At 38.4% G+C, this 14,644-nt stretch overlaps 1 protein-coding gene across 1 annotated transcript in view; it reads left to right on the forward strand.

Annotated features, from left to right (window-relative positions):
• The window catches only part of LOC136425710 (WD repeat-containing protein 19-like), a 130,583-nt gene that overhangs the window by 56,542 nt on the left and 59,397 nt on the right, over nucleotides 1–14,644 (forward strand). Inside the window, exons 18-19 of the mRNA XM_066414643.1 lie at nucleotides 3,242–3,414; nucleotides 10,529–10,566. Coding sequence (XP_066270740.1) covers nucleotides 3,242–3,414; nucleotides 10,529–10,566 — 211 coding nt within the window. The remainder of the gene's footprint in view (nucleotides 1–3,241; nucleotides 3,415–10,528; nucleotides 10,567–14,644) is intronic.

The raw sequence follows: 14,644 nt of genomic DNA on the forward strand, positions 1-14,644 counted from the left end.
TAGCACAAGCAGAAAGACATTGGACATAGTAGTATTACCATTTCTACGGCATCCAGCTAACGTCCTGATGAATAATGTACAAATTGCCATGACGGTTGGGGTCGACTTTGAGTGACATTCTACCGACTCAACAAACGAGTTGTTACCAAAGGCCTGATATGTGCGGTACGGCCGTTTTGTCGTGTGTTTTTTGCTTAGACACGTTTATATGACCTTAGAACTCTCTTCAGACCAAGGTGGGAACTATAGCTGATATATCAAAGCTAATTAGCGGCAAGATATCAATGACGAATCTTCTCTCCCGAAAAAATGTTAGCACCTGTCCGAGAGCACTGTCATTCTGCGTGCAGCGGACGGTAGCTTCAAATTACAATATTATGGTATCAGCATGACTAGAGAGAAAATATAACATATACACAATGTATAGCATTAGTGCAAAGGTAATCTATGAATTACAGAATAACAGAAAAAAACGATGGTTTATTGTTCTGCCAGATTGGTTTCAATTAACTCGTATCGAAAAAATCCCGGTTTAACATGAACTAACGTTTCATGCAACTTTGTTAGAGCAAAGTAAAACTTTTCACTCTCACTGAACAATAAAAGCAGTAACTGTACTGTACACTACCAAAAATCGTTTTTTTTTGTTTTTCCTTCTTCAAAGAAAATTTTTCTGTCAGTAAGAATATTATTCTGTATACAAGAATCCCTGTTTTAAGCACAAACAAGAATCCCTCTTTAAGCACAAACAAGAATTGCATCCAAGAATTTTTTTGTTGAACTTTCTTAAACCAAGAAAGTTCAAGAAAATTATTCTTAGACTTACGTCTAGTAGAATCAAATTTTCAAGAAAAAATATCTTAAGGAAAGAATCTGTAAGAATGCCACATTTGACCAAAAAAAAAACATATCTTAACGTTATATATAGTAAGGCAGAGAAAGCAAATTTTTCGTATTTTTCTAGAAAATTCTTATTGGAAATCATCATGCTAGAAATATTTTCTTAACTTAAGAACGAAAAAGAATGAAATTCTTTGTGTAAGAAAAGTGTACATAATGCCAGATTGACTTATGGTATTAAACTGCAAGTATCTTTTCCTTTGACCTGAGATAACAAGAGCAGAAAATACAATAGGCCAGCTACAGATTCCCACCACCACTTTGAAAATTTTTACCCACTCCACTCCACCCCACACCAATTTGGGCTGACATGTACATGTAACCGTAACTAAGACTTTCCCATGTGCTCCCAATTCTGGAGCTGATCTGCCATTTTTCATACACTATTTTCATAATGGAGTCAAATCTAAATGTCATTGATTCTTGTTTGAAATTCTGAACTCAGCACAGCAGGTTTACATGTAACTTCAAGGGGTGTGCCTAAAGGCCCCCTCTCCCTTGGGTAACTATTTTTGGCGTACCCCCCTCTCACTGTACCCGTGGCACGCTGGCGGCATAACCTTGGCCGATCAAATTGACAAAGCATTCATTGAATTTCATCGACCAAAAGGAATCTTTTTAAGCTTTGTGTGTTTTGTTGTGAGTCTTTTTGGTCATACTTGTATGTTTTGAATGATATTCCCATTATAAAGTCAAGGGTAACACAAAGCCAGACTGTAGGATGCACCTCAAAGGACCTGGAAAGACCTCAAAGGGGTCTAATATGCAGTGTACATTGAGCACGGACTTAATGTGATGCCCTGGATACATTATCTATTCAATTATGAATTTAAAAAAGATATGCAGCAAGTTTCAAGTATTTACCAACTTGAAGTTATTCCGCTTGTTTCTATATAGAAGGAATTTCTGGCTGCCATATTGAATTGTCATTGTTGGAGGTCTGCATGGGGAGTTCTTTATATTATTTTTTTTATTATTAGTAACATTGTGCTATGCTCTTACGAACTTTACTTGCTTCACCTCGTAAGAGGAAGACCGATGATGATGATGATGTGCTATGCTATCATCTATGAGCCAACATCATCCACCGTCTTATCGTCCTGCTCTCTGTCAACCCCTTTGAGGTCCTTCGAGATGTTTTTATTACCTTCGTCAAGAAGGTTATTCGTTGATGCTTGTCTGTGTGTCTGTAAGTGAACACGATAAGTCTAGAACGCCTGGATGGATTGTTGTCGTATTTGGTGTGTTGGTGTGTATGTGGGAAATCTCAAGATGATTAGATTTTGGGCGAAGTTCTTTGCATAATTAACGAGAAAAGTGTAAAAATGTGTTATATCGTATGCTTCAGTATATGTTCTGCCTGGGACGTGTTGCCGGTGTTGTTTCGAGGGGTCATGGATAAGTGGTAGGGGTGGTAGGGGCGGCAGTTGCCATGTGGGAGGCAGGAAACCCTAGTTGCTGTGACAAATTGGCTTGTCAGTCAGCTGTCAGCAGTGGTATGAAAAAGGTAGCAGCAGAAAGTGGTGTGGAATTTGGTGGAAGCAGACCAAAATTGGATATACACTGCCTTACATCAGGAAGAACCATCAATACTTGTGTGTCACAGTATGGGAATAGGACGTTGTTCAGGGTAGGTGAGTTAATAATGTTATATCTGCAGGAGCAGGTTTTGCTTCAGACTTTGAAAGGGAATAACTCAAGAAGGGATTGATGGATGGTCATGATTTTTTGTAAGTAGATAGCTTGAGTGATGATGTACATGATTAGATACTTATTATGCAAAAAAAATCAGTATCTATTTTGCATAATTAATAAGGAAAGTTTATACATCCCGAAATTCCATGATATGACTATTCAAATAGGTGACATTTGTAACTGAGGAAGATAGGAATGTTGATAGATAGAAAATATGCAAATATAGGCCTAATTTGCATGATTTATGAGAAACGACTATAACTCCATACTAGTACATGACTGCAATTCATACTTGTGGCATTTGGAAGTTGTGTGAATGTGAACAGCATTGAATCAATTATGGTAATAAGGAGCTCATTTGCATAATTGATGATAAATGTTAGCATAACCCTCTTTGTTAAGCTCATACTTGGGACAACATATGTTATTTGGGTGAAGACGATCAACTGGTATGATTTATAATTGATGGCAAACACTCCTAATACGTCAGTCATTATCTAGGTTAAAATCATTTGGCGAAGGTATGAGGTCGTAGAACTCTTGTTATATGTAGGTGTACCGAACTTCAAGGACTGAATATGCACATACTGTTGTGTTATACATTTATTGTACACTTTGTTAAGCAACTATGTTGTTTCTATTATAGGCCCTGCAGTTTCCTTTGCTGGTACTACCAAGCTCCCCTATGGACAGTTGCCTATCTTGCTGTACAATGGTGAGGTGACTTGTCAGACTCAAGGCGGCCGCCTCACTTCATTTGTGCTGGAGACACACAGCTTTCATGACATTGAACGACTTCAGGAACAGCCTCCATCTGAGGTATGAAGTTTACAAGAGATCTAAAATACTTTTCAAAGTATATCAGTGTTTTAAAGGTATACCAGGATTCCTCCTGGACAATGCACTTTATGTTAAGGTTTCCTCCCTGGCTAAATTGGTATTTTGACTTTCCATTGTTTTCTCACTAAGGCCACAGCAAGTAAATTTTATGGATGACATCCTCCGCAGACTCCAAAATTAATGAGATAGGGCACACAAAAAAACAAGCCGGGCCAAAAAAAACAAGATTCCTATGTTTTCAAATTTTGAGATGATAATTCTTGATAAACAAGAATTGAGGCGATGTAATATGATATCATGACCAACAGGTCTTTTAGTCCTGTATTCATTCATAAATAATATAAAACCTCCTTGATTCAACAGTAAACATGTCCTTGTAGATGTGTATACATCGCAATAGACTAACTACAACAAAATAATGCAGAAAAGAGCTTGTTGTACCATCATCTGAAGCAACTACATTGTACACGATGAAACATCTTGTGTATACAGCTCAATTCTAGAACAGCTCAATTAACTACAACAAATGCAGAAAACAGCTTGTCATTATACCATCATGGACAGGAACTACACTAGGTATTCATATGCAAGGAAACACCTTAGACTGTTAACGTTTACGACATATTTGCCAATTTTTGGCATGTTGACCACCATCGGAGGACAATGAAAGTTCTTGTTTTTTATTTCGAAATCAGGCGAAAATTAATGAGCGCGCTGATGTCATCCATAAAAATTACTTGCTTTGGCCTAATGAATTGAGAAAGAACTGTTGTAGTACTGAATATTGATAGCTGGTCATGAAAGAATTATAAATCTGATTTTTCAGACCATATACTGTAAATCACATTAATATAGCGGCAGCAAAATAAAGCGGTTGGGGGGAAATTGAGTAGGTCACGGCACATAATTTTAATGGTGGGAACAAACATTACGATCAAAATCAAATATATTTATTTTTAGTGATCAAATAGTAGCAATTATGACATTTTAGCTGTTGACTAGTGACAGTTAAATCAGCTAAAATTAAGTTACAGTTAACAAATCAAGAATTACAGTAGATGACGTCATCAAATTTTATTGCCCCTAATATAATTTTAATTCTAAGCGAAAATACTGTACAGCAAATTGGTACATAACACTGCAATGATACTGTGTGCAAAATGATCAAAGCTACAAACGTACGTTCACATGAATTGATATCTAGTGTCCATAGTTACAGTCAAACCTGCCCAAGGCGACCACCCGGCGGACCGAGCAAAAACGGTCGCGATGGACAGGTGGTCGCCATGAAGAGGATTCCACTCACATGTTTCCAGGTCGAGGTTTTCAAATACAGTACGTAAATGGATGGAAAATTATGTGAATTTAGACAGCATGACCCCCAACAGGTTCAATTCTCATGGACAGAAAGATCCTACAAAATTAGATTTTCTGTCATCGTTGTAATAATTGTACACCGCTACTTCGTGTACAAATTTTTGTCATAATTTTGACTACAAAACATTGGTTGCCTCGATGATCTCGCAGCGCCCTCCCGCATTCACACGTTACAATAGTACACACACACACACACATCATCGAAGTTGTAAGGCCTCTAACACAAATCCATAGAAAACACCTGCTGGCCCCAGCCTTTTTTGGGGCGCCGACCATAAAAGGGGCAAAAAGTTTTCGATCTGACAACTAAAGATGAAAACGGAACGGTGTGATTTCGTCGCGCCGGCGCGGCAAGCTCTGTGCGACCGCATCGAAAGGTAAGTCAGTGCAGCCAGAACGCACAGCGTCCAATAAAGGTTTGTGAGATTCATGGAAATAAAAAGAAAATAAGAATATTAATTTTCATCAATAACTAGAGTATTCGTAAATGTTCATACACAAAAGCATCGTGTTTTAGAAAGGTCAGCGGTACGCCAAATCTGGGCCGTGCCAAATCCAAGATGGCGTCGAAACCAAGGAACAACATTTCTCGCCCGATGTTTTGCCCGCCGCGAAATCATTTTTCTGCGGAATTTAGTAAGACACAGACACATTTTTGTTGAAACTACAAGAAATAGATAGTAATTTCTGTGAAATCAGACTTTTTGACGCCATGCACTACGTATTCGTTTTGAAAATTGAGTTTAAACCGAACTGAGTTTGCGGTAAACTATAAGATTACGAGAGGTACAACAACATCAAAAAACATTTGTCTTTACAATGTTTATAGGGGGAACGTTTTATCAAAACACTTCATGGAGGAATCGATGCTATAACATTACTATTCCATATATTTTTGTCCTTATTTTTGTCCTTCAAGGTCTTGAAAACATTTCCGTGAAATCCGACAGCAAAATGATCCGATGTCACCACACGCTTGAAAATTAGGCGACCGCCATGGGCAGGGATTGTGCTCTGTGTGGTCCCAATTCGTGGCGGTCGCGGTCGCGTTGGACAGGTGGTCGCCTTGGGCAGGCAGCTTAATGCTTGTGCCTATGGGGAAAAATTTAGGGACCGAGAAAAAGCGGTCGCCATGGCCAGGTGGTCGCGTTGAAAAGGTGGTCGCCTAGGCAGGTTTGACTGTATTAGGAAAGGAATTTTTTCAATTAGGTTAAAAATGATTATTTTTTATTAACTACAGAATGATGATACATAGATATCAATTTGTGCGAACGTACGTTTGTAGCTTTGGTCATTAAGCACTTGGAAAGCATAGTTTTATTGCAGTGTTCTGCACCAAAGTGCTGTATTTTCTCTGAGAAAAAAATCATATTAAGGGGATAAAATTTGATGACGTCATCCATATGGTCCAAAAAATCACATTTAGAATTCTTTCATGACCAATGTGGCGTCTGTGTGGCAGTGGCCAAGTCCGGCTATGAACCAATGAGACCTTGGTTCAATCCCCAGGGGGTGTACCCAGACATGTCCGGCCGGACATGCACCCAGATGTTGTGTCCTTGGGAAATTGGTGATAATGCAAATCAAAATCTAATTTGCATTATCAATGGGGGCATTTTATAAACCCACTAAGTTCAATGGTATGACAGTTCAAAAATGCATAATATGTAACTGACTAATAAAGGGACATTGATAGATGAAAGTTATGCAAATGAAGACCTAATTTGCATAATTAATGAGAAAATATTGTAATTCCACATTCATTTGGTACCACATTCATTTGGTAGATAAGGCCACAGCAAGTAAATTTTATGGATGACATCCTCCGCAGACTCCAAAATTAATGAGATAGGGCAAAAAAAAAGGCGGGCCAAAAAAAACAAGATTCCTATATTTTCAAATTTTGAGATCATAAGTCTTGTTAAACAAGAATTGAGGCGACAAAATATGATATCATGACCAACAGCTATATTCCTGTATTCAACCAAATAGATGTGTATACATCTCAATAGACTAACTACAACAAATGCAGAAAAGAGCTTGTTGTACCATCATCTGAAGCAACTACACTGGGAATTCGTATGTGATGAAACACCTTGTGTATACAGCTCAATTAACTAGACCCCCCCCCCCATTATTTACATAATGTCCTTGCTAGAACAAATGCAGAAAATAGCTTGTTATTATACCATCATGGGCAGGAACTACACTGGGTATTCATATGCAATGAAACACCTTAGACTGTCAACATTAAACTGTTCTTAAAGATGTGTATACAGCTCAACTAACTAGAACAAACGCAGAAAACAGCTTGTCATACCATCATGGGCAGGAACTACACTGGGTATTCATATGCAATGAAACACCTTAGACTGTCAACCTTTACGACATATCTGCCAATTTTTGGGATGTTGACCACCGTCGGAGGACAATGAAATTTCTTGTTTTTTATTTCGAAATCAGGCGAAAATTAATGAGCGCGCTGATGTCATCCATAAAAATTACTTGCTGTGGCCTAACTGGAATTTCATACTTGTGACATTTGGAAGTAATTTGACAGTGAACATAGATGAATATAAATTATGCAAAGTGGGCCTTATTTACGTAATACATGTATATATATTTCATGGAGATTTGAGGTCTCCAAACTCTTGTTAAGTATAAAATAAAGGCCTTGACTTGACTTGACTTGTATGCCATATTTTATGGACCTTCAGTCAACCAAATTTCTGCTATGTGTGTTAGAGTAGAGCTTACTAGAGGGTAGTCTCATGGGAGAGGCGCGTTGCATCGTGTTTGCTGTTTGATAAAATAAAAGTGTTCAAGAGCATTGGCCCTTTGACTAATGGGTCATTTGGGTAAATATCCAATGCACAGCTACACCAAATTTCTGCTCATTCGGCTATAATTCCAGAGGAGACCAAAATGTGTTTTGGTCTGAAAATGGCGAAAAACCTTGATGAAATTGTTTTAAAGGCATTTATCGAAAAATTAACAATGAAAAAATCGTCTGGGGGTATGCACTCATTCTACCTGCATAGTTACCAAATTTCAGCTTAAATGGCCCAGGGACTACCGAGATGAATCCCTTTGAAGATTTGACAGGAGGAGATGAAGAAAAAGAAGAAAGAAACATGACCAAAGACAATATATTTATCTTTGCCAAGAAGATTATGTTTTGGGTAGCATTTGTATGTGTGTGTGTGTGTGTGTGTGTGTGTAATATAACAGAATAACTCGAAAAGTCTTGGATGGATTGTCTTGATATTTGGTAGGTGGATAGGTCTTGATGAGATCTGGAAATGATTAGATTCTGGGTACCCTGGCTACAGTTCCGCAGCGGAACTTCCTGTTTTGATATCTCATGTTCTGGACATGCTATGGTCCTGATTGTTAAGTGGCAGATAGCTCTTTGACCAGAGAGTAAGTTGTGTAGGTTTTGGCCGCCTAGCGGCTTTTTTTGGAACTGCAGGAGCAGGTTTTGCATCAGACTTTGAAAGAGAATAACTCAAGAAGGGCTTGATGGATGGTCATGATTTTTGGTATGTAGATAGCTTGAGTGATGATTAACATAATCAGATACTTATTATGCAAATCTGTATCTAATCTGCATAATTAATGAGGAAAGTTTATACATCCGCAGCTTTCCTGATATATGTAGCTGAGGAAGAGTGAAATATCAATAGATATCAACTATGCAAATGAAGACATCAGTTGCATAATTGATGAGAAAATACTATAACTCAAAATGGGGTTGATGAATCATGAAGTTTGGTATGTAGATAGCTTAAGTGATGCTTTGTATGATTAGACAATAATGCAGATCAGATTCTAATTTGCATGATTAATGAGGCAATTTCAAAAACCCGCGCTGCATTCCATGATATGACTATTCAAATATGTGACATTTATAGCTGACTAAGAGAGGAATGTTGATAGATAGAAAATATGCAAATGAAGACCTAAGTTGCATAATGAATGAGAAACAATAGTAGAGTCAATTCCACACTACCGTTTGGGTGTTTGTCGCCTTTTGTTCTAACATTTGCAAAACTTTTGTAACAATTAAAGGAGATAAGTAACTTTTTCGAACAATTTCCAACATTTAGTTGATGTTCTAAATAGTTTCTGCTGTGTTCCAACATGTTAGACAAATGTCTAACATTGCACGTTATTTGTATAATTTTCGAAACTGTTGCAACATAGATTCATCATTTGTTCCTACATGTTCCAACATTATGAAAACATTGTGTAACTGGGTCAGTGGGTTGGGAACAGGGCAATTCACATAATCCTTTCAAAGTATAGGGGATTAGGCCTAGGTGCCATGCATAGACACCTCAAGACAAAAGTCCAGATGTGAAATCTAAAAATATACAGAGGCAGACAATAGAGTGCAATTAGCACCTACTTTTATGGGGACAATAACCCAAACCTACCATTTGAAAATGATACAAATTGTAGGAACATGTTCCAACAGTGAAACAATCATATACATGCATGTAGATGTTTGAAAATTGTTCTAAATAAAGAGATATTTGAGCAATTACTTTCAAAATATTTCCAAAATATATAGCTCAAACATGTTGAAACTTTCATTCTTGATTGTTTGAACAATTTAGAAGAATTTCGACTGAAATAGTCTTAAAATATCTAAAATTGTTCAAACTTATTAGCATTATTATCTAAAAACCCTCTGGGTGACATGGAATTGACTCTAATTCCATACTGGTAAATGACTGCAATTTCATACTTGTGCCATTTGGAAGTAGCCTGAGTACCAACCTCCGTAGTGACCGCTGGCTCAAAAGTATTCGCTTGCTAACCACGGAGTCTGACCCTGCGCGTATCCGTAACGGCTGTCTCATTATCACGTAATGAGGGGAATTCGAGCTGCGTTCGGTGCCATTTTTCGTTCCAAGGTGTCTCTATTGCCCTGTTCGGGTCCAGTTTTGAAAGAATCGCCATGGCAACAGTTCTTAGAACCTACCCGTTACGAAGAACAGTGTGGCATGGGGAGGAGCTTAGACGAATGGGGCCAATCAGCGAGCTCGTTCAAAATCGAAACGAATATCTGACTAACAGCCGTGACGGATACGCGCAGGGTCAGACTCCGTGGTTAGCAAGCGAATTCTTTTGAGCCAGCGGTCACTACGGAGGTTGGTACTCAGGCTAATTTGGAAGTAATGTGAATGTGAACATCGTTGAATGAAACCATGCTAATAAGGACCTCATTTGCATATTTGATTATTAACGTCGGCATAACCTTCTTTGTTAAGCTTATACTTTGGACAAGTTCTGTTATTAAGATGATCAACTGGACATGAGGTCATGGAACTCTAGTTTGACCATACTTTTACTATGGGCAAAAAATATTATGAAGAATCTATTATTCGCTATACCATACTCTGTGTGTTAAGTCATTTGTTCAGCCTTTCTGACCACATATATTAGATTTCATAATGAAGGCAACTTTTGTTTGCCAAACTTTTTTTATTTGCATGCTCGCATCAGTTTTGTGGTTCCCAGAGGATGTCATTCATATACTGAAATGAAAATGCCTCCGTAACTATTTCATGGCCATAAATTCTTTTTTGTATTGAAACAGAATACAGTATTCAAATATGTTGGGCATTGCTTGCCTAGAATTTGTCCCTGATATATGAGTACTGGATTATGTATTTGCAATAACAACGCTGTCTGCTTCTTCTATTAGGTCAAAACATCTCTGGACCAGTGCTTAAGCTTGAAAAGGTATGTTTTACATGATGATTTTCATTATCAATATTTTGCTTTGACATGTTCACAGTGGTAGAAATACTTTTTTTCAGTGTTCTGCAATATTGCAGAATGTCAAAATTTTTTTCTGCAATTTGAAAATATTTTCTGCAAATACACATGCCTCCATACTACAACCTTCTCAACTTAATAATGCCTACCTACTTACATTATATCTAGAGCTTTGCAACATTGCTATAATTCTTTATTCTCTCACTCCATCTTTGATTATCACTAGCAAAGTTTTTAAGAGGAATAACATGCATGTGTGTGAAAAATATTCAAATTAATAGCAAAAATTGCAACAGCAAAAGTATATTTATTCAATATCAATCAAATCAAATATTCCTTTGATCATTTCAGTATGTGTATCAAAATTAAAAACAAATTCAACAGCCTGCCTGATAAGGAGGACAAGGGAATTATATCCTTGCAAGAAATATGTGTTGTGATGCGTATTATGATTAATGAATAAGATCGCACGACCTGTGACACAGCCACGGCCCACAGAAAACATGACAAAAACCGAGAAAAAAATGTAAAATTCAAAATAAAACGCCTTTACGTAAACCTTGGCCTCTGTGTAGTTTTGTGTATAAATCTGAAACATTGCTATCGGTTTCAAACATCGGACTCCGACTTCGGACATTCGGGGAGACTCCAGAGACGGCCCGATGATGTTAGTTTTACACGTGGGTGCCCCCCTCCCCACTGTGTCGGCACAGGAGAAAATGTTCCGCCTTTTCCACACAAGGCGGTGCTCAATATCTATCCGAGTAGTTCTCAACTTCATCGCTGCCGTCTGGGCTTCAAGGACCACGGGCTAATGTAGTGGCCACCGTTTCGTTCCTTCTGTCATCGCGCCCATGCCCCGAGTTCGGGCTCTGAAGAATTCGCAGCTTGCGACTTGGACATACTTGTTCACGCTAGAAACATCCGGGAATTGTTTTCCCGACTTTTGCCGACCCCGAGATTGTGACCGCGGAGATTAGCGAGGGTTGACGGAAATGCACAAATTTGACATTTTCTCACATGATTCGTCCCCGAAGTTATCACGGAAAGTGTCGAAAGTCCCCGAAAAAAACTGACCTCAAGTAGCACCAGTCAGTTGGAACGCACCTAAACACCGCCATCTCGCGCGGCGCTGTGGATTTCAGTTTATTTACAGCGCCGCTAGTTTGCTTAGTACTAGTAAGTCTATGTAATCTCCTGAATTGAGAGCCATTGAATCCGGAGTCTGATTTTTTTTCTTCTGCAAAATTGCAGATTGTTTAATTTTTCTTCTGCAATCTTGAAAATCTGTATGCAATTTGCAGATTGCAGACGGGTATTTCGAACGCTGTGTTCATATATGTAGCTACATGTATGTACCATGCTGTCTTTGTCAATGATATAGGAGGGCCTGCATGATTACAAATTACTATGAGGATTCCCAACCGATTTAACACTTAACACAAGATTCAACAATCTAGTCCTGCGTCAAAGCTATTGATTTTATGTTGACACTGAACAGTATATCAAGAAGTAACTAGAGTTCCACAAACACATTATCTTCGCCAAATAATCAAGGCTTATTATGGAAAGTGATTTATATTTACGTGCCTATCACCCCCTGCAAATATGATCATGCACCATACCATTTGGACGTTATGATTGGGCGAATGAGTCCAGTTAAGATAGGGTTAAAAATCATTTGGTGGTACAGGACTAGTATATGTGTAGAGTGTGCTGATATATGTTATAACTGGTCATGAAAAAATATGAGTATGTTGATATTATATGGGCCACAAAGGTTCGATATGGCAGTGTTGAAAGTTGAAAGTGATGATTAAATAGTACAGTCAATACATATGAATAGAATAAATCTGGCAGGTTTTTAGGTGTTTCTAGTCAGGCTTTCTATTTTGTCCCTATTTCGTTATGTCGCCAACCGTGTTGAACAAAAATGCTTAAACTGAACGCGTCAAAAACCAGCAGGACCCACACCTCTGCTTGGAGAATAGTTTATTTATTTGACCTACATGTACGTTTATGCAAGGCTATCTGTTTACATGACCTGACACTGTCTCATGTCCCATTGAAAGGCAGTGGGTTAACAAACTTTCCTTACTGATTATGCAAATTAGCTCCTTATTTGCATGATTAGTCATTGATTATGTAAAGCACCATCCGAGCTCTCTACATACCAAACATCGAGACGATCTGTCGACCCATTCTCAAGTTATTCATGTCCGAATGTCAAAACAAAAACACCCACTGCGGTTCTTAACAAGCCGCTAGGGGGCCAAAATTTACAGAACTTACTTTCTGTGGCAGGAACTATCTACCACACAAAAATCATGACCATAGCACTTTCAGAAAATATGCCCCTAAATTTTGAAGCTCTGCTGCAGTACCTTTGGTACCCGCTAGAAGGCTCATTATCGAACTTGACCTTCCTTTCGGTAAATCCTACCCATCCACTAAATATCATAAGAATCCATCAACAGCTTCTTGAGTTATGTTGTCCACAAGAAAATTCACATCCACACAAAGCCCGCTGCAGTACCGACGAAAAGTGCCAGGAGAACCATTTTTGAACTTGACCTTCGTTTTCACAACATCTACACACCTGCAAAAAATCATGAAGATCCATCAACGTTTCCGTCACTTTTTTTGCCTACATACAAACACAAAAAAATGCTAAGTCCGCTGCAGTACTATTGAAAAACGCAAGGTAACCCATTTTCGAACTTGACCTTCCTTTACACAACCACTACACACCTACCAAAAATCATAAAGATTCATTGAAGTTTTCTTGAATTATGCTCCTGACATACATTCAGACCCAGCCAACAGATTTTTCAACCGAAAACATAATCCTCTCCGAGTACAAGTACTCGGCGAAGATAATAATGAGTAGCCGTGACAACTATAAGTATTAAAGCTTCATTAATATATATACCAGAGGTGGCGGCGACGACAGGTAATTTTGTATGGAGGGGGGAAGAGAGTGCTGATCTGACCGAATGTTGCGCGTTGGGGGGGGGGGGGGGGGTTCTGAGAGCAATTTGCTCCCCCGGGAAAATTTTGAAATCTTGACCCTCTGAAATGCAATTTCTTCAATTTTGAGGGCCAAATTTTGCTGGTAGACTTAAAGCTTCATGTACATGTATGTTTGATGACATCTCTATTAGTGAAAAAATATGTTTCATGGCACGCGGCGCTGTCCCTAAATATGAGGTGTAACTATTCTCGGTGGGTCCGGGGGAATACTTTGCCGGAAAAATTTGGAATTATCTTGATCTGCTCAAACGGTATTACCTGCATTTTGACAGGCAAATTTTTCGCTCATAGTGAAAAAATACACATTGTCAAGGGTTTCAGCTAGATTCTTTGCCCTCCCGACATATTTTTCTCCGGAAATGTAACAATTCGAGGTGGGTCCGAGGGCATGCACCCAGAGAAAATTTTGAAATCTTTACCCTCTGAAACACTATTTCCTGTATTTTGAGGGGAAAATTTTGCTGGTAAACTGGTAGACTAAGCTACGCTTTATGGCATCTCTCTGATTAAAATATACACACAGCGCTAACTTGATATTTGGGGGACAACGCCCTCAGAACGTATTTTTCACCAGAGAAGCACGACAATTCTAAGTGGGTCTGGGGGCATGTTTCTGGGAAAATTTTGAAATCTTTACCCTTGAAACGCTGTAATTTCCTGCATTTTGAAGGGCAACTTTGCTTTGAGACTGAACTATATTTTAACGACTTCTCTATGATCATTGAAAAATACACACTGGTTGAAATCAGCCTAAACTTAACTAGTAATTTATAGATTATGTTTTACGTTGCATAAAGGTAACTGCCCCTGTTTTATGAAGAATGAAATTGACCAATTACGGCTAATGTACCAATTGCGAATTACATTGATTTTGGGCGGCTGGGTACAGATAACTAAGACAAGAAAGGCCTCATTACGCCTTACAAAAAAGGGCATGCAGGTCCTCATATAGGTTCACACTAAGTGGAACCCTAGATGATGATGGAATTATTTGGGTTTTAAGACTTTT

The sequence above is a fragment of the Branchiostoma lanceolatum genome, chromosome 19 (genome assembly GCF_035083965.1).
Source record: "Branchiostoma lanceolatum isolate klBraLanc5 chromosome 19, klBraLanc5.hap2, whole genome shotgun sequence".
Lineage (NCBI taxonomy): Eukaryota > Metazoa > Chordata > Leptocardii > Amphioxiformes > Branchiostomatidae > Branchiostoma > Branchiostoma lanceolatum.